General features: G+C 47.9%; 3 protein-coding genes across 3 annotated transcripts; 1 reads left to right on the top strand and 2 right to left on the bottom strand.

Annotated features, from left to right (window-relative positions):
- Window positions 1-858: 858 nt before the first annotated feature.
- LOC147983690 (putative F-box protein At2g02030) lies at window positions 859-1,682 on the top strand. The gene has a single exon (XM_087543058.1). The coding sequence runs from the start codon at window positions 878-880 to the stop codon at window positions 1,442-1,444; it is 567 nt and encodes a 188-aa protein (XP_087399184.1). The 5' UTR covers window positions 859-877; the 3' UTR covers window positions 1,445-1,682.
- A 4,150-nt stretch (window positions 1,683-5,832) lies between these two features.
- On the bottom strand, window positions 5,833-6,744 carry LOC125535521 (wound-induced protein 1-like). The gene has a single exon (XM_048698584.2). It carries the CDS (start codon window positions 6,426-6,428, stop codon window positions 6,123-6,125), a length of 306 nt encoding a protein of 101 aa, XP_048554541.1. The 5' UTR covers window positions 6,429-6,744; the 3' UTR covers window positions 5,833-6,122.
- A 7,175-nt stretch (window positions 6,745-13,919) lies between these two features.
- Window positions 13,920-14,924, bottom strand: LOC125540924 (senescence associated gene 20-like). The gene has a single exon (XM_048704448.2). It carries the CDS (start codon window positions 14,538-14,540, stop codon window positions 14,244-14,246), a length of 297 nt encoding a protein of 98 aa, XP_048560405.1. The 5' UTR covers window positions 14,541-14,924; the 3' UTR covers window positions 13,920-14,243.
- Between the last annotated feature and the right edge of the window lie 5,914 nt (window positions 14,925-20,838).

A 20,838-nucleotide genomic window follows, 5' to 3' on the forward strand; every position in this document is an offset into this window, starting at 1 on the left:
GCCTTTGTCGTCGCCTTCCGTGCAAACGGCGCCCTGGCCAGAGCAATACAAGGCTCCCAACCGGGTGATATGTGATCGGGTGGGCGCATTTGAATTGCCAGCCCTTGCCGGCGGGAGAGCTCTATTTTCAGATGTTCCTTCGAGCTTTGTTAGGGTTTGTATTCTGCTCAGGAAGACAAGATGGCGGAGGCTTTTTGGAGATGGAATAAGGTTCTCCCCGCGCTAGCCCCCGTCGCGGTGGTGTGTCTAGCATCGCCGGTGGCGTGTGAAGGTGTGTCTCCGGCGGATCTGTCCTTAGTGAATTTGCTCGGATCTAGTTGTAGTTCGTCTACATTCGTGTGTCTTCAGGTTGGATCCTTTCGATCTATGCTCCACTTCATTGGCGACGTTTGATGTTCTGCTGCGTTGGTTCTATAGGGGTTTAGCACGACGTCTTCCCGACTGTCTACTACAACAAGTTTTGTTCTGCTTCGGCGAGGGAGGGGCGATGACAGCGGCACGCCTTCAGCTCGCTTTCAGTGGTTGTAGTCGTCGCTAGATGGTCTATGGATCTAGATGTAATTTTATTATTTCTGGTGTTCATTGTACTTCAATGATTGAAGATGAATAAATTTAAAGTTTTATTGCAATTTTTTTTTGCAAATTGACAGAATCTGGGCCTGCATCGCTGTTTTTGCGCATAGGTGTTTTTTTAGTTGATGCGTGCCAGCAGTAAATGTTTTTTTTTTAGTGACTGGATCAAGCCCATCCCGTTTGATAGCTGAGCGAGAATGAGAGGTGGGCTAAGCCCAGCCCAAAAGCATCAGCGTCATTTCCACAAAAGGAAGACCTCCCTCCCTCTCCGCCGCCGCCGTCACCACCACAATCCACGGCGACCATGGCGAATGCCGCAATGGCAGGAGCTCCCCCTCTCCACTGCGGCATCCCGGAAGAAATCGCCATCTGGGAGATCCTCGTCCGCCTGCCCCCGAAGGCCCTCCTCCGCTGCCGCGCCGTCTGCCGCGCCTGGCGCCGCGCCACCTCCACCCGCGACTTCCTCCTTGCCCACCACGCCCACCAGCCCTCCCTCCCCCTCGTCTACGACGACTCCCTCTACACCATGACCTACCGGGCAGGGCTCGTCCCCGCCGACCAGTCCCAGTTCGTCGCGCGACTTGGCAGCGTCGACCTCCCCTGGCTCGCCTCCTGCGACGGCCTCCTCGTCATCTTCGTCCGCGGCGAGCACTTCTTCGTCCGCAACCCGGCGACTCGTCAGTCCGCCAACCTCCCGCTGCTTCATGGCTTCAGGCCTTTGGGGATGTATCGACACAGCCCTACCGGCGAGTACCGACTATTGCTCTACCGGTCCCGGAGATGGATGTACGGTCCACTTCCACCTGACGTTCAAGAGGGCTCCTACGTCTTCGCAATAGGCTCCGGCCAGCCGCCGAGGCACATAGGGTAGCATGATGCGGAGAAGCTGATATGCACTGCCGGACCTGTCATGTTTGGTGGTAGGCTGCATTGGTACACATGCCACGTGATAATGATATTTGACAACACCACTGAGTCGTTTCGGCAGATGCGCTCTCCGTTTGTTCCTGGCCACGCTCAACTGTTTGAGATGGATAACATGCTTGGCATGTCCGTTCTTAATGATGAAGGGAAAAGCGTTGATATCTGGGTGGTGCAAGACTATGAAGGTGGAGATTGGGCCTTAAAATATCGGGTTGAATTGCCGGCTGTAGAGATCAGGGTGCAATTTGGAATGTCTGAAATTAAATATTGGCATGTGAGGGTTGTGTCTTGTGATGGTGATGTGCTTGTGCTGCTCAAATTTGACGATTGGCTACTTCAAGTTGACATCAATGGCGAGTTGGTTGCCGGATTCCATCACAGAGACCTCATTCTTACTCAAGTTCGGCTCAAACAATCACTAGTTTTGCATACTTTCTTTCCGACACTAGAGGGTTAATTATGTTGGTCCAACAACTCATGAGGAGCTGTAATGGTATAAATTGGTTCCACTATGAGACGGTTAGTTTCACTTTGATGTATACAAGTTCTATGATCAAGAAGCTCTGACTCTTTCATGGTTGCATGAAATTTATACTTGTGTGAATATTTTTTGGGGCTGAAGTGTCTACCATATCGATGCTAAAATAATGAGGCTGTTTTGGTCAGCTTTGAACTGAAGAATTGTTTTGTTTTTTAATCGAGGTTTCTTCTTTCTTCAAGATCATCCAGTGGTTGAAATGGTTAGCCAACATACATTTGTTTTGTATCTAAGTTCTCTTTTAGCTGATGATGAAATTAGGGCAGGTTCTCGTATTAGTTTTTGGAAGAACTTGGAGCATTGCTCGGTAAATTGCATTGTAGCATTATAGTCAACTTCTCAGTAAAACGTTTTGTTGTGATTCGTTCTTCTTCATGTATCCATTGCATCTGTTTACGTGTTGACATGTTCAGTTATACTTTTAAAAAAAATATTGTGCCATAGTTCTGTCTTCTCTGTTGCATTGTTTGGGATCATCTCTACTCAGGTTCCAGATTTTTCCCCTTCAGACAGCCACATCTGAAACCACCGGTCGGAATCAGGTTTTCTCAAAGATTTGTGTGGTAATACATACAATTGTAAAAGTAGGCTGAAAAGCCATTCTGATAATTTGTTACTGCACGTATTATGTGCCATTGTAGGGTAATTGCTCAGCTGCTAACATCACTTGTAGGCTATACACCCAGTTTTCCGTTGTGTGCATGTGCCTTCAGGCATCTGCGTGTAATTGTGTGTGATGAGTATTCAAAATATTTGGAGTGTGTGGCCACAGTTTACGCTGTCTGGTTAGTTTAACATCTCCAGTGTGCGATATGATTATATTAAACCGGCGAAAGGCCTTCATCTTAGATTGCAACAGATATGGGGAGACATTATGGAGAAAATGAGGCCAACTCATAGGGCCAATCACGCCCACTCTACTAGCCTGAGGAATTGCAGTACGTCCAGGATTTCTGCGTGAGGAATTGCAGTATAGCAAAGCGTGGTAAAAATGAAAGATGGCACATGAAAACAAGATTCAATATAAACGTATATTATTATGCCAAATGATGGAGGCTTGTCATTTATATATTTCCTCTAACTAGTTGTTGCTTTTATATGGAAAAAAAAGTTCTGGCAATATATGTACATGCAATTTTCTGAAATTTTGCCGTCTCCGCCTCTTCAGTTTATATCAACATTTTGGCAAGAGGATGTATGGTCATGGCAAGATCTCTTTGCTGGCTATTTATATGCAATGCATTATTGAATTGATAACCTTGCTTGTTGCTGTCTGAGATGTGCACCAGTTGATCGATCACCAGACGAAGGAAGAGCCCACCTGAAAAGCATAATTAAGGCCTGTGCAGTTTCGACGCCTGAAAGCAACATGGGTTTGGAGAATATGTCTGTTCTGTTGCTTGGATTTTGCAGATTGTTCTTTACAAGTATGGCCAACTTCCCCCTCAACCTACTGTGCTGCACGTCTTTCCCTGCATCGCCGTCTTCGCCCATAGCGTTCCGCGCCACTTATCCAGGTTCTCAATTGCTTTCGCCACTAGTTTTGTTAACTCTAACGAATAAAATCAAATCAGTTCGTTGTCCCATGAGCCTGTTGTTCTTTGTTTCCTTAGAATTATTTGACAAAGCAGAATTATTAAAGCATCCCTGCATCGAACGAAGAGTCATCTATGCCATTTGACCATGGCAACTGAGCAGTCTGTTTTTCCTGAAGGAAGAGATGCTGTTCTGGTGATGTATAGCAGTATATGGTTCTGTTTTTCACTTCAGAGAGCTAATTTTACTGTTCCTTTTATTCATAAAGTCTCCCCATATCTCTCGCAAAAACTGAAGGAGATTGTCTTCTCTTCATCAAACTGAAGCTCCGATCAGTCGATATATACTCCGATCGATCGGAGCATGTGGAGCCGAGCATATTGCGGACGTGTGATGTGCGTTTTTGATTCGATAACCCATCTGCTTGTTGCTATCTGAGACGCGCACCAGTTGATCGCAGGAAGAGCGTCGTTAAGACATATGCAGTTTCGAATGCCTGAAAGCAACGTTTAGCTTGGAGAACATGTCTGTAAGTCTGTTTTGTTGCTTGGATTCTGCAGACTGTTCTTTACAGGTATAGCCAACAGAGTGGTGCTTCGGTACACTGAACTTTCAGTTCACTGTGCTGTACGTCTTTCCCTGCATCACTCCCTTCGCACATAGCCTATCGCGCCACTTATCCAGATTCTTAATTGCTTACGACCCAAGTTTGTTTGCTTTACCGAATAAAATCAAATCAGTTCGCTGTTCTATGGACCCTTTTGTTCTTTATTTCATTCGAATTATTCGACAAAGCAGAATTATTAAAGCATCCTCGTCATCGAACAAGAGTTCATCTATGCCATTTCACCATGACAAGGATAGCTTCCAGCCTCTACATCGGTTGATACACATAGCCGGAGAGAAAGAAGTTCTATGTAGTACCAGTTCTTGATTGAACTACTACTATTCTTGGGATGAGTGTTCCTGTTTTTGTTCTTCTTAGCCTGGTCTCATGCATGAGTAAAAATTTCAGGCAACTCTGATACTACTATTCCTTTTCTTCATACATCTCCCCGTCTCTCTGTCACACAACAACTGAATTTTATTTCTCCAATGCTAATCTATGGGTCTAACTCACAAGCAGTAACATCAAACATAGTTGTCCATCTGCCGAGCTTGACAGGGGCTCACCCTCTCTCTGTACCTAAAGAAATTATGGGTTCAGAAAAGCGTCGCTGTTAAAAGTAGACACTGATTTCTCCAATCGCCAGTGGCACATTATTTTACACTATGGTTGAGATTGATATGTTCAATCGACGTGCCATTAGCCTGTTACTTATGACGATGTGTATCATTTTCTTCTTTCCCTTTCAGAGATGTCTTGTACTTCATAGGTCATGTTCATCCCAACTACCACTAGTTAGCTAGGCCGGCATGATCGAGATGCTGGTTCCCAATGCTCGGTCCCATTGTCCGGATCATTTGGTTGGAGCTGGGCATCAGGACATATTCTTCGACGCCCACCTTGTTATCTGAGATGCGCACTAGGTGATCACCACAACGTGCACGATGTGCTGCAGCATGGTGGCCCTGTGGTTCCAAGTATAATTCTTCAAATTGAAACGAGGGTTCAGAAGATGGACTAGTTCAGTTTGGATGCCGGAAAGCAACGTTTGATTTGGGGAACATGTCTCTTTTTTTCCTCGCTTGGGTTCTGCGGATCGTCATCGACGAGTAGATCGCCACTACCTTTTCCCCCTTTCAGTCCTGTCTTGTGTTTCAGTTCCAGCCCAGCTCGGTCCTTGCTTTCAGAGTTTCAGTTTCAGGGCAACTCTTGTTTGCTTTTCTCAAACTAAATCAAATCAAATCAAATCAAATCAGGTGCCATGGGAATCTCTCTTTCTTTCTTTCTTCTTTCGTTGGAATTATTCAACATCAGTCTGAACTTCGGCAGTGTATGCCTCTGAACTTTATCGGTGTATATGCCTTGTTTGCACTAGTAATATACTGCCATATGTAAAGATGTTTTGGTAGGCCGGTGAAACAGAGGTAATAATATACTGCTCTATGTCTCTGTAAAGTTGTTCTTCTGTTAGAGTATGCTCAGAAGTCAGAACTTAAACCTGACTGTTTACTGCGCACGCAGGTGAAAGATGAAAATTGTGGTCAACCGTTAATTTCAACAGCAATCAAAATCACCAATTGGTCAAAGGCCAGTATGAACAAATCAACAGAGCGACCAGATAAAATTTTGCAAATTGCGGTGAAGATAAATTACGTCCAGTACAAGCCAACTTCCTTTATTATTATTATCACACCATGACAGCAACCACGAAGACATACAAGCAGCAGCAGTGAAGACGCAGCCGCCGTGACGGCGCCGCGTCGCCATCACCGGCCGGTTCGATCGGCTATTTAGCTATACTACGTACGTTCACCAGACACGCAAACAAGAAACAACAGGCCAGGGAAAGCAGAGGATGAAGAAGAATTGAAGCAACGTCAGCCCATGCGTACGCCCAAGTGGTGGTGGGCGTCGTCCAGCTTGGCTTTGGCTTGGCTCAGGCGGCTAGAGGGCGAGGACGAGGCCGGGGAGGGAGTTGCGGGCGCGGTCGGGGCGGCGGCTCTGCCAGACGCACTTGGACGCGGCGGCGGCGGCGAGGCGCGTGACGGTGAGGTCGGTGTTGAAGTACTCGCGCAGCTGGGTGATCACCCCATCGGAGCCCACGGTCCAGGCGTGCACCCAGTAGGCCGCCTTGGTGTCCTCGCCGGCGGCCGAGACGCCCTCGGCGATGACGGTGGAGCCGAAGGCGTCGACGGAGCGCGGCTGGAAGCGGAAGGAGGAGGAGCTGGAGCCGGTGAGGAGGCGCATCATGTGCTGGTGCGCGGGCGGGCCATGGAACCACCACTCGAGGTCGGGGGCGAGGAGGGAGTGCACGGCGGCGTGGTCGCGGCCGTTGAGCGCCTCGTAGAGGCGGAGCACCAGGAACTTGTTGCGCTGCTCCTCGGTCTCGTGCCCGCGCGCGGAGGCGAACCCGCCCTCCAGCTGATCCAGGTTAGCCAGCTCCTCCCGAGGTTTCCGGCCGCTCCTCCTGTCGGAGACGAAGAAGAAGGCGGCGACGGCGACGGCGGCTCGACCTCAACTACTACTTGGTGCTCGAGATCGTCTCGGCGAGAAGCAGCGAGATACGGTAGGCTCCGAGAGATTGGAGTGTTCGGGCGGCGTGGGGCGCGTTTTATAGCGGGTGCGCGCGATGATGGAGCGATGGGCCCGTGCGTGCGCGCCAGGGTGGACGGCAACTAAATCGGGTTGGGCCCCACTGCTGAGTCGGATGATGGGTGCTGGTGCGTGGGACCCACCGACAGGGAACCAATCAGAGTGAAAATTGACGGATTTGCCCCTTTTTTAAATCTTTAACACAAAATGAACAGGTTTCAAAAGGTATTCAAAAAATGGCCCACATCGACATGGGCTTGGGGTGTCATGCTAAATAGCAAGGCGCCTCAGGCTGGGTCGTCGTGCTATCTAGCACGGCAACTCGGCCTCGCGCGTCATGCAAATGGACCATTTTGTGAAATTCTTCGGAATCAGGTTTATTTTGTGAAATTCCTCGAGTCCAACCCCCGAGGAAAACATCTTAGCCACACTTGAGCTCCCCGGCCACGAAGCAGATGAATGCCACACACGAGAAGAGGAGCGTCGTAGGCGCTTCGCTACCCCCGCCGATGAGATGGACGACTAGCAACAACTGGAGCTCGTCACTTGTTGACGAGATGTCCATTGAGAATGCCAAGTGCGAGGTCGAGATCCAGTGCCAATGGGCCGTTGGCGAGCCGCTCAACTCCGGCTTTGACAACAAACTGGATGAGGCACACCTATCGTCCTCCTCCTCCTTTAACAATTAGACAGTGTCAGGGGGCCCTTATATATCTGATCTAACAATGTCGAATAACAACGTTGCATGTCTATCTAGTCTAAGAATGCATATATTGTCTAGTCTCAAGTCATAAGTAAAATGCGGCCCCAAACTATAAGAACTTGGTATTTCAAATGTTGTATGGGTTGCTGATTCACCTTTAATCGTGATTTGAATACGAAAATTAGAACTAAAAAATTCAAACAAAGGCCAAATAAAAAAAGAAAGGAGGAAATCTATATCTATACTCTATTACCTACTAATAAAAGAAATATGTATTGTTAGTCCGTCATGCTATTTTATAGAAATTCCCCCTGATATTTCTGACATTAAACCCGCAGTGCATGTCAAATGTTTTTTAAAATACTCATATTTTCTAAACCGTAACTCTAAATTTAACATATTATATATGGAAATTTAATTAGAAAAATATATAGAATCTGAATATGATGTTATTTTACCTGTTAACCATTTTTAAAGAAAATACTATCTAGAGTGCAATCTTAATCAACAGTGCATTATCCGTCTTTCTTTCATATCGGCATTGATTCGGATTGTGGATGAACATCTCAGCTAAATCTGGATTGGAAACGAATTTGAAGATCACTTGCACGTTTCTTTGTATGTATTAAATCTACATGCAAGCCGTGTTTAAAAAGAAGACACGTGAAATCTTGAACTTGTGCTTTTGTAGGCAAAGACCATCTTTGTTTGGGCCGTCGCTACAAATACTCAGATTATAGACCATTTCTTGTAAATTAAAAGCGTGTGGTATTCTTTTCTCCCGTTGCAACGCACGGGCCCTAATGCTAGTGTAACTTATGGAGACTGCGTATTTTTTCTTTTTTGAGGAGTGGTCAAGTTTGTGCGTCGCCTCGGCAGCCTTCAAAATATTATGAAGCACGCTACATACACATTTTGATGATTCTTAGATTGGTTACTTTTTTTTGTGGAAATTTAGATTGGTTACTGATCGAGTAGCGGTGAAAAGAAGAGCTGAATATGAGCGCAGTGTTATCTCGTCCTTTTCCTGCACGCTGGCAGCGACGGGCCATGAGTAGATACACGATCGAGAGCCGGCCGGCCACTGTATGCCAGGGCGCATGTGGCGTGTGCGTTCTGGGGGAGGTTCCATTTGAGCGGACGACTGGTCGACCGATTCCCTGACGTGGCTTTCCAACGAGATCCGCCTGACTCAGCTGCAGGACCGCAGCGACCACCGACCCATGCATGATTGGCTTGGGCGTTGGGTTGGAGCGGCCGCCGGTTCGTCCGTTTGCTCGCTGCTCGACCGGTCCAACGCTCCTCCGATCCTAGAGGCTACGGTCCTGCAACGTGTGCGGCCACACACGTTCGGTGCACAGTGCCACTCAAAAAAAAAAGTTCGGTGCATACTGGCCGGTCACTTGTCCGCCACGCACGCACGCACGCAGGTCATGCCATGCCATGGCAGCACGTACCTCCAGTAGCGGAGTTCTACGCATAGGCATAGGCGCGCCCGCTGGTCCAACGGAGAGCTTTGGAACCTAGCGCTGCTGGGGGAGAGCCACCCGGGGCCGGTACTAGTCTAGTCTGGTGCACTACTACCACACTGGATGGAGATGGATGGACATGGAAAAGGGCTAGTCGACGATGACGTTGTGCAGCACAAACTAACCACCCATCCTGATCGACCTCCAATCCAAATGTGCAAATCGCCGCCGCATGCCATGCCATGCCATGCCAACTCTTCTCTCTTATTTAATGAATGAGGCAAATCTTTTGCCTCCGTTTCGAAAAAAAAAAACTGTGTGATGCACGCATATGCATGCAGCAGGCCAGGCAAGCCAGCGCGCCGACGTACGACGAGATCCATCGCGAGACGAAACAGCTAGCTAGCGCAGGTGCAATCAATCGTTCCCGTTCCTTCCACGCGGGCCGGCCGGAGGCGATCGACCAGCCGTCCTTTCGCCCGTTCCAGCCAGCGTGAAGTGCAGCTCCCCTCCGACGGATCGGTCGACTGGGACGGACGGCCGAGGGCACGAAGCTTCCCGGAAGCTTCGCCGCCAGCTCGCTCGCTCGCTCCCTGGCTTTTATCTGCACCCATCACCGCCGCAACAGATCCCGTCGTGCTACGTAATTTACTTTCATTATTATTGTAGAGTGTAGGCACACGAGTACAGTATCAGTTTCTCGTAACAGCGATGTGCTGATGATGAGCTGGCCTGCTACCTGCCATCGATTATCAAGGCGCACACACCACTGATCGACTCAACGAGAAGTAACGTACTCCCTCCGGTCCTTTTTAGTTCGCATCTCGTAAAGTTTGACCAACTTCATAGAAAAAAAATTCAACATTCACAATGTGAAATCAATACCAATTTATGCATTGGGACTTAAAGTTTCATATTGTATAACTTTAGCATGATAGATGTTAATATTTTTCATATAAATATGGTCAAACTTCTCAAAGTTTGACTTCAAACAATTCTTATATGCAGAGTAAAAAGGATCGGATGGAGTATCTGCATATATAAATATGTGTATATATATGATGTAGTATGTCTGCACTGCACGCACACAAACATCATACTGACCCAAGATCGATGGAAGATGCAGCGGCAGCATCGGAGATCCTTTCATCTACGTACGTGTCGCTGTCGACATGTAGTCAGTATGATCCCCGGTTAAGTGATCGATCTGCTTGCGATTGAGCCAGTGATTGGTTGCTGATAACGCACCTTTTGTCAATCCATCTACATAGTACTATGTTTTAGTTTTTCTGCGTGATGGACATTGCATGCATGATATATTGATATGTACGATGATTATTATAGCTAGCTACCAGGCCGCCGTGCTAGTGAATCATTACGTTTCCGCCACTAGTTCTCTAGTTATGATGTGGAAAAAGCAGCGCGTGCCCTTCTTGATCAGTGTTTGATACGTCTACGAATTGATCGATCCGTCATTATCATCATATACATGATCCATCTACCTGCCTACCCATTCCAGTTATCACCAACACTAGTTACCCAAAACACGTCCCCTTCCCCATCATCAAACATATCGTTTGCGGTTCTCAATCAACCGGTCGACTTCTCTGTGAAAAGTTGAAATAAAACTAGGCCAATGGACGCCGGCAGTGGTGGCGCTATTTGCGGTGTTCCTTTCTTAAAAGCATCGCCGAGGAGAAGTTCAAGGCCACCATCTGCTACATTCGAGGAAACCCTAGATCTCTAGATTATATGACGGCGGTGCTCTTGTGTAGTTTTTCTCTTGGGGGCGTCATTCTTAAAGGTGTACACGGGTTCGAGAGACCAGTGGACGGATTCTTTGGTGGAGCGGTGCGTCATCTCACTCATTGATGGCGGCGGATCTCGGCGGCATGGTGCTGTGGTGACTCGGCGTCCGATGCGCGGAGATGGACTCGCGCAGGAGGGTGTCGCGGTCTGACGTCGTGGTGGCGTCGACGACAGCTAGACCGTGCAAGATAGATGCAGCAGTATAGTTCTGAAGATGGATTGGTGACATGTGGCTGCGGCGGCCTCATACCTGGCATGCGTCCTGGTTGAGGAATGCACCGGACCAGTGGGTGCCCCATACCCGGCAGGCGTCCTAGATGGGACCTCAGGTCTTAAATGTTAGGTTTAGCTGCGAGGTCTGTTTGGTATTAGGCTCAGACTATTAGCATCCCTTCATCAATTGGATAGGAATAACGGCAGATGTTGCCTAAACAGTGGATTAGTCTTGCTGTTGTATTACTTTGTAATGTCTTGTGTGAACAATTAATAAAATGGCTGCATGCATCATCCAGATGTAGAGGCCGAGAGTCTTCCTCCTTTTTGAAAAGAAAACTAGGCCAATGATGCAAACGATCTAATAAGTACACATTCGCCGTGTCATCTCTACTCTCTACTGCATATGGAAGCATAAACCGTTTTGCAAACATCTTTAGGGCTCCTTTGATTCAAAGGAATTTTATAGGATTTCTGAAGGATTGAAATCTTTAGGATTTTTTTCTATGTTGCTCCTTTGATTTATAGGATTAAATCCCATAAGAATTTTTCCTATGGAATCTTTTGTACTACATTTCATAGAAAATCTAACATCCACTCCAACCTCTTTTTACAATTTCTTTGTTTTTTCTGTGCAGTCAAACACTCATTGCTAATCCTATAGGATTCAAGTGGGCATGCCACTCCAATCCTATACTTTTCCAATTCCTACGTTGTCAAAATCCTAAGAATCAAAGAGGCCCTAAGCTTGATGTTGAGCCTTGGATACACTTATCATGTAACCAACCAACATCAGGTCACAGCTCCATCACCATATCACACCATTTATATATGTGTACCAGGTTTCATCAGTGCTAGCTTAGGGCATCTCCAAAGCAGCTCCATCACAATATTCTTGCTTTGCATTACCGTTTTGGCGGAAGGTTTTGAAACCTCTGGAGGAAGCCACTTTATTTCATTCCGTTCAAGTACTAATCCTTGCATTAGTAGTGCTTCCGCCAACACTCACTTATACTCCCTTCGTTTCAAAATAGATGACCCAACTTTAATATAAAGTTGGGTCATCTATTTTGAAACGAAGGGAGTATTACTATGCTAGTACGTGACATTTTTCCTGCATGCACATCCCTTTCCGCCAACACTTGAAAGCTTCCGCCAAAACGTGTGTTTCATTTCTTCTTCTTCAAGAACTTGGTAAAAAAAGTTACTAATAATCCATACACTATCATAGTGAGTCAGAGTCATGAATATTTTGGCGGAAGCCTTTTTTCAGAAACTACTAATCTATGGATTACCACAGATATTTGGGGGATAAAAAAAAACAAAGGGAACACTTGGGGACGGGGTTGGATGGCCGGCTCCGGCATCATTGCCCACGAACGGTGTCCGGTTTGAGGGTCGGCATTGAAGACGCCCTTAGCTTGCTTAGGTCACACCATGAAAATCATGTTTCGTGAATTTCGAAAATTTTATTAATTTCAGTATGCAATGTTATTTTTGTGTTTCGATCGAATTATTTCAAGAATTTTGGTCCTAAAAGACATTCCCACCAGTGCCATGTTCGGTAGCAAAGGCCACAAAGACCCAAACTCATTGCCCTGAGGCTGCTGGTGAATCTTTCACATCTCTTCCGTGCCTTGCAATCTTTGTCCTAAACCTGAAAATCCAAACAAATCACCTTTTTCAGTTTTACTATTTTGAGGTACCTGATTTTTGTTCTTGCGCCATTCACTTTATCCTTCTTCCTGAGTGCACGAGATGGGGAGGTCTGACCTCGTCGGAGAAGAAGCAACCTGACATAGAAGAACCAACCCCACTCTATATCTTTGGGGGAAGCAACAATCGCATGATCTATCTTAGGGGGAAGCAGTAGCCTCATTATCTGACTTAGGGGTGGGGGGTTTTCACGAGTTGTGCGAGGCTTAGATGGATGGCAGGGGCAGTGGCTAGCAATGGCGGTAGGGGGAGGTTGAGGGGCGGGCACGTTAGCGCCTGCCGGCCGCGAATGGTGGAGGCCGACGGTTAGGCGGGGCAAGCCGAGGGCATGTGGGAGGAAGAAGAGAGGAGGGAGGTTGAAGATGAACAGTGGTAATTTGTTTTGGACCATGTTGGATTGAGATCTAGGGCTCCTTTGATTCACAGGGTTTGAGAAGTGTAGGAATAGGAAACATACAGGAACAGGATGTACTGTCAACTGAAATCCTACGTCAGGTAGCAAAACAGAGGATTTTTTCCATGAAGTCCAACCTCATGTTTGTTTTCCTGTGAAAATGAACTAAGAAGTTCCTATAGGATTGGTTCCTGAGGAATGCAATCCAGTGAATCAAACAGCACGTAAAGGAAAACTTTTAGAGGGTGTCAATCCTGTAATATTCCTATGCAAATCCTATGAATCAAAGGAGGCGGCCCTAGTGGTTCATGGGAAAAGTGACTGATGGATGAATCGCTTCCAGGTATCTAATGTATAGTCAGTCCTTGTCTTTTTTCTTTACCAGCACTCTCATTGAATCCCTACATAGTTTATACAGGGCTAGCTACGAGCCCGATGAGGTCATTTGCGACTTGTGGCTCACTGCCCTGTAGGGCTGCGTTGCCAGATTATTTTACTTTCCTGGTTTTGACTTTCTAATTTCTTTCTTTCTTTTTATTTCCTTTTTCATTTTATCGGAAGTTTTTGTTTTTTTACTTTCTCTTGATTTGCGTTTTGTTATTTTTACCCTTTTTAAATACATCTCCCTGGTATATGAGATATATATTTACACACGTATGTACTAGCTAGGTTATTACTATTTACTAGTCACTGAATTTGCTGAAATGACAAGTGATATATATGATCGGTGAAATCCAATATCAAGGAATCAGCTTTATACTCTCCTAGTCCCACGACGTGACGACTCCACGACAATGGGACTCCACTACCTTCCTTTTGCTTTGGCTTATCTGACATTTTGTGGCTTATCGATGCTGGAGGCAAAAGCAAAATCATGAGTGCCTTTCGACCAGCCGTATGAAATGACGTAAGTATACACATCGTTCACTAGCGGGCCGCCCTGTTTTACAGCAATAGGAAAATGATGAAAACTCGGAAGGTTTTGCGCTTCATCTAGAAACTTCTATGCCTTTGAAGACTCGCTAGACATTCACTCGTGGCGTTGCGTACTGTCACGCAAAGGCACTCGACTAATTTACTACCAGTTCATCATCATCAGGTGCACGAGACGTCTGGAAATGCGGTAAGCAATCTCGCTGGAGTACATAGTACTACATTGCTTTCAGCAGTTAGAGGGCGAGGACGAGGCCCGGGAGGGAGTTGCGGGCGCGGTCGGGGCGGCGGCTCTGCCAGACGCACTTGGACGCGGCGGCGGCGGCGAGGCGCGTGACGGTGAGGTCGGTGTTGAAGTACTCGCGCAGCTGGGTGATCACCCCATCGCCGCCCACGGTCCAGGCGTGCACCCAGTATGCCTTGGCCTTGTCGTCCACGCCCTCGGCGATGACGGTGGAGCCGAAGGCGTCGACGGAGCGCGGCTGGAAGCGGAACAAGGACGGTGAGGTGCCGCCGGTGAGGAGGCGCATCATGTGCTGGTGCGCGGGCGGGCCATGGAACCACCACTCGAGGTCCGGCGCGAGGAGGGAGTGGACGGCGGTGTGGTCGCGGTTGTTGAGCGCCTCGTAGAGGCGGAGCACGAGGAACTTGTTGCGCTGCTCCTCAGTCTCGTGCCCGCGCACGGAGGCGGCGCCGCCCTCCAGCTGATCCAGGTTGGCCAGCTCCTCCCGGGGTTTCCTGCCGCTCCTCCTGTCGGAGACGAAGAAGAAGACGGCGACGGCGACGGCGACGGCGACGGCGACGGCGACAGCGACAGCGGCGGCTTGCACTCAACTAGTTGCTGCTCGTGATCGGCTCGGTGGAGAAGCAGCGAGATGCGGTGGGTTGCGAGACTCCGAGAGATTGGAGTGTTTGGAGCGGCGGGGTTCGGGTTTTTATAGCGGGTGCGCGCGATGATGGATGGATGGGCCCGTGCGTGCGCGCCAGCGTGGACGGCAACCAAATCGGGCTCTGATTGGGCCCCGTTGCTGAGTCGGATGATGGGTGGGTGGGACCCGCCGGTCGGGAACCAATGAGAGAGGGGTTGTCTCAAAAAAAAACCAATGAGAGAGGGGTCGAAGAAAGGGACCGAGTCTTCGCGTCAATTAAATAAGGGTCCCTGTGAAAACTGAGATAAAAAATTAAGGGTCTATGTTTTTCTTTCTCCCGCCATTGCTATTTGGTACTCCCTCTGTTCCGTAACGTAGTGTGTATATTTTTTTTAAAGTCAAATTTTACAAACTTTTGATGAAATTTATAGAGAAAATTATTTATATACAATACCAAATAGGTAAAATATGAAACTACTTCTTATAATGAATCTAATGATATATGCTTGACATTCAAGATGTGAATGTTTTTCGCCAAAAACTTGGTGAAAATTTGTGAGGTTTGACTTAACAAAAAAAGATATACACACTACATTTTGAAACGAAGGGAGTAATTACCTGAAAACAAATTCTAACCACACTCATGTTTGAGACGGGGAGGTTGCGGCGTCCCTGACAATCGCTCACTAGGACAGAGTCGAAGTCGACGACGCCATGGCTGGCCATGATGTTGCATGTGGAGCCAAGCTGAAGGCTTGACGGTTTGGGGGTGTGGGGTGGCTGCCAGCACAGGAGAAGGATGGATGGGGATTATCTGGATGGCTAGGGCGATAGTGCCCATCGGCCGTGGGTGGCAGGTGGTTTGGCTAGGGCTGGCTCGCCGAGGGTGAGGAAGTAAGAGAAAGAAGAAGGGCGCTTTATAAATTTTGAGACGATCTACGCTGTTTTCTTCATGCATGTAGTCCGTGACAGTGTTTTAGAAGACTTCGCTTTGTAGTTGCATGCAGAGACACTACCCAACTCTGATGAACATAAAAGGGATGTTGCCTACTACCCTTAGAGCAACTCTAATTGAGTCACCCTATGCCCTTCCATCCATAATAACCGTCAATTTAGATGCTAGCTAGAGGGGCAAAACACACTCAAGCATAGTCGTCGTCGCCTCTTCGCACTCCATAATGTTTGGAGGCAGCTCCAAGAAGAGTGGTTCTTCCTCCATATTTGGAGCTTGTGGGCCTCTATTTTAGAGTGCACTCCAGAGCTAATTGTTGTTGCGCAGAAAACTTTCAGATTCTTCTACACCGCGGTTTATGCTACGTTTAGTGGCTTTTCCACCCTACAACTCCCATAAGCAAAACGAACGGTATATATTATTAAAAAAATACCATGATTGAGGTAGGTAGATAGGACATAGTCTTGCTTGACCATCTGACCAGTGGTGGACCTAGAATCACAGGCTTGGGGGTGTCGTGGTTCAATGTTTACACTAAACATCATCATAATCTCATTAAATAATTTTAAAATAGCAAAAACTTGATGGATATTCGGTGTTAGGTATATAGTAAAACTTATTTTATAATTTTGGAGGGGGTGCCATGACACCCACGGCACCCTCACTAGATCCGCCCCTGCATCTGACGCTTTTGATGCCAAATTATGTTGTTGGTAGCATTACAACTTTCTTCGGCAAACATAGAGAACCTGTTCTGTAATCTGGGTGTTGTGTTCGGGGGTGGTTAGAGTGCTGCTGATGCTAGTGATTGATCACCGGGCGGATTCTTTTTATTGGCTGCGTGTATCCTTGATGCCTTTCGAAAATCTTGTTTGTATAGAGGCCCGAGTGTAATTGGTATCTTCATGATATTATTATAATTTTTTATCAAAAAATCGCAAATTTTATCATGCTCAGGTTTTTGCCATGATTTGCCATGCCTGCTGAAAGATTTGCCAAATCTGGCCATGTGTTAGAAAAAAATTACAGAGCACGCTCCATTCATGTTTGGGCGACCGACTTTGATTACTTTGCTAGCTAGAAGAGTTGCTCTTGGATTGGTTGCTGATGGAGTAACGGTGAAAAGAAGAGTTGATATGAGCGCAGTGTTATCTCGTCCTTTTCCTGCACGCTGGCAGCGACGGGCCATGAGTTACACGATCGAGAGCCGGCCGGCCACTGTATGCCAGGGCGCATGTGGCGTGTGCGTTCTGGGGGAGGTTCCATTTGAGCGGACGACTGGTCGACCGATTCCCTGACGTGGCTTTCCAACGAGATCTGCCTACACGCACGCGGAGTTGTATGCATTGTGGCGCCCGCTAGCCCAGCGAACAGCTTTGGAAGCTAGCGCTGCTGGGGAGAGTGAAGTCTGAAATAAACCATGAGATTGTAGAGGTCGACACAAATACTCTTTCTTTTGGGCTCGCGTCCCTCCCGAGCCGCCCCCCGCATGGGCGACCGGGAGGCCCCAGATCTCATCGCCGCCGAACCTTCCCAACTCCTCCTCCTCCCTCGCCGCCGCCCAAGGGCGCGGCCAGGCGAAGCCTAGCCGTCGCCGGCGGCGACGGGGACTCGGGCCCTCTTGCTCGGGTGGGGCTGGCGCGTGCCGGCGCCGCCGAGCCGGAGCGTGGCGACGGGCCGGTTGCCACGGCGGGTGGTGGCGGCGCCGAATCCTCGCGGCAGGAGGCCTTGCGATCTGGTGCGTCGCGGCCGCCAGGGACGGCGGCGGCGTGTCCGGATCAGTTCGCGGCGGCGCGGCCGGATTGCTGGTCGGCCGTCGGCACGGTGGTGGGTGCGACTCGTCGGCAGCTGGGCAGATCCGCGGGATTCTACCTTTGTCTGGCCCTTGACAGCGCGGGCAACTACGGGGGAAACCCTAGATCTTCTTGGGATCGAGCGATGGCGGCGCTTTTGCGTCGTAGTCCCTCTTTAGAGCATTGTTTTGGAGTTTGCTCCAGTTGAAGGGACCAGCAACGTCGGCGGTGCACGTCTGGTGGAGCAACTGCCGATGAAAATCGCGCCGACTATGGTCATGGCGGACGATGGCGACGTCTTAGATGTCGTTCCCTTGTCGAGGCATCGTCGTTGCAGTCTGCGTCATCAGGCTCGGGATGCTCCGGGGGAAACCTTAGATCTGGGTCTTTCGGATCGGACGATCACTACAGTAATCAGCTACTTTGCCGTCTGCCACGGCGGACGGCAAAGGCCTGAACGGCGGACGGCAAAGGCCTTTGCCGTCAGCCGCGGACGGCAAAAGGCTCCGGCAAAGTAGGCTTCGGTAAACAGCTACTTTGCCGTCTGCTACTGACGGCAAAGTCTTTGCCGTCTGCGGCGGACGGCAAAGAGAGCGCGGCGGACGGCAAAGAGAGCGGACGGCAATAATTGCGCTGTCAGTCCGTTAAGTGGCTAACGGAAGGCCTTTGCCGTCCGCCGCTGACGGCAAAATTTCTAGGGTCTTTGCCGTCCGCCGTATGATGTCATCGACACGTCACTACATGGCAGGTTCTTTGCCGTCTGCCACTGACGGCAAAGTCTTTGCCGTCTGCCACTGTAGGCAAACTGACCAAATGGGTCAGCTCCCAGGAAGCACAGCTGGATGCCACGTGGCTTCTTTGCCGTCCGCGGCAGACGGCAAAGAGCCCGTTGCCGTCAGTGGCAGACGGCAAAGAGCCTGCATTGACTCTGTTTTTTCATATACCCAACCATTTTCACAGCAAATAGATGATACATATATATTTTTCACATGGCAAGTTCACAGCAAACATATGAGATATCCAACACATATAATTTCATCATACATGCATAGTTCCATCAACCATACATAGCAAGTTCGACATATACATGCATCCAACCATACATATTACAATAGTGTCATCCTACCATAGATGCATCGTTCATAGATACAAAGGAAACATAGTTCATCCAAACAAGCACTCCATCTATGCAAGCTTCCGTGAAGTGAATGAATTCTGCAAAATGGGAAATAAAAAAGTTAGAAGAAGAAGATTAGAAGAAGAAGAAGAAGATTAGAAGAAGAAGAAGAAGAAGAAGAAGAAGAAGAAAATGAAGAAGAAGAAGAATATATGACATTTATGAGCTAATTTAGGTGAAATTGATCATTTGTGAGCTAACTTAGGTGAAATGGATCGTTTATGAGCTAACCTAGGTGCAATGGATCGCTTATGAGCAAACTTAGGTAAAATGCATCATTTTAGAGGTAACCTAGGTAAGATGGATCATTTTGGAGCTAACCTAGGTAAAATGGGTCATTTTAGAGCTAACTTGGGTAGAATGGATCATTTATGAGCTAAGTAAGGTTAAATGGGTCATTTTAGAGCTAACGTAGGTAAAATGGATCGTTTATGAGCTAAGTAAGGTAAAATGGATCATTTTAGAACTAACTTAGGTAAAATGGATCGTTTATGAGCTAACTAAGCTAATTATGCCATTTTTGACATAAGTAAGCTAAGTACATGTCATTATTGAGCAAACCTAGTTAACTAAGCATATTAGAGCTAACTTTGGTCATTTTGGAGGAAACAAAGCTAAGTACAGATAGTTTTAGAGCTAACTTAGGTAAAATGGATGGTTTTGGAGGTCAGTAAGCTTATTAAGTCATTTTGGAGGTGAAGAAGCTAAGTCTAGGTCATTATGGTAAGCATTGGAGGAAATAAAGCTAAGTCTAGGTCTTTATGCATGTGTTAAGCAAAACACTAGATAAACTTACCAAGATGTAGGAGGTGTAGGAGCGGGGTGGCTCGTGTCGGTAGCTGGAGAAGGATCGTGCGATGCTTGTCTGGAGTTACGCTGCACCAAAGATCATTTCCAATGTCTTGTTAGCATGATGACACTCAAATGTTAAGACTAGCAAGTAATGTCCATTCAATAAAACTCACCGTGGTCCCAGGAGCAATCACTGGCATCGGCGGAGCGGTCTGACCTGTCTTCTCGCACACAGACTGCACATTTGGTTTTGATGACTCAGTCATACTAGTTAGTAATGAGACAAACACTACATGAATGTTTTGGCTAATCTGCAGAAGAAACTTACCACAAGGAGCTCGTACATGGCCCTTGCCTGCATGTCATTCCGTGCCCTCTCCTCCTCCATCATCTTTGTCGTCCTCTCCTCCAACTCCCGCTGCCTCTCCGCCGCCTCCGCCAGAAGTTTCTCCGTTCTATCTCTCTCACTCTGTATAGCAGCCTGCAAAACCACTCACATGATCATTTGTAATCATTGATGGAAGCGCACAGAATGTAATGGAGAAAGATAACTGAGTACGTATCACTAACCTTGATGGCGAGTTGCACTGGCCGTTCACGAGGCCTTATCTCAGGAGCGGAGCTCGACTGGCGCGCCTTGATCTCCGGGAGAGTGCTAGGACAACGGATAAGTCCATCTCCAATGGCTATGGAGCCATGGGACCTCCCGCCACCAGATATCATCAACAGCTCTGGATCAATGGGACCCTGGCTCGGGTTAAAGTCCTCCCCTTTCCTCGCCTTCCCCTCATCTCTATATCTCACGAGCTTGTTGTGGGAGGAGATGTTGGTGAAGTTGTTTGCATCATCGAGGTTAGACTGAGAGAAAGCCTTGACTTTCTTGAAAGAGGCAGTGTGGGCCATGGCATACAGGTCGTACACCTCTGGCACCTTATCCGCCTTATTGTAGCGTGCCTGAAAGAGAGAAACAATGAAAATTAGTAATTAAAGGGCTCAAGCTAGCATGATGAATGAATTGCATGAATCATGAAGCAAACCACATACCCAGTTGCGCCCGAACTGATATAAGTTGGAGCTGCCTTGATGGTGTGGCACACCTTCCATTTGGGCACGTTTGTCCTTGGCCTCGTTGTGGAGGGCTAGCCATTGTGGAGAGCACCACTCATCGACCAACACCTCCCAACAATCCATCCGATCCGCACACCATCTCGGAGGCGCCTAAGTTGGCAAATAGAAACTTGAGCGCTA

The sequence above is a fragment of the Triticum urartu genome, chromosome 2A, assembly GCF_056163025.1.
Source record: "Triticum urartu cultivar PI428250 chromosome 2A, HENAU_Tu73, whole genome shotgun sequence".
NCBI lineage: Eukaryota > Viridiplantae > Streptophyta > Magnoliopsida > Poales > Poaceae > Triticum > Triticum urartu.

Coding starts and splice junctions, on each gene's coding strand:
- LOC147983690 (XM_087543058.1), top strand. CDS start 878: ATGGCGAATGCCGCAATGGCAGGAGCTCCCCCTCTCCACTGCGGCATC.
- LOC125535521 (XM_048698584.2), bottom strand. CDS start 6,428: ATGATGCGCCTCCTCACCGGCTCCAGCTCCTCCTCCTTCCGCTTCCAG.
- LOC125540924 (XM_048704448.2), bottom strand. CDS start 14,540: ATGATGCGCCTCCTCACCGGCGGCACCTCACCGTCCTTGTTCCGCTTC.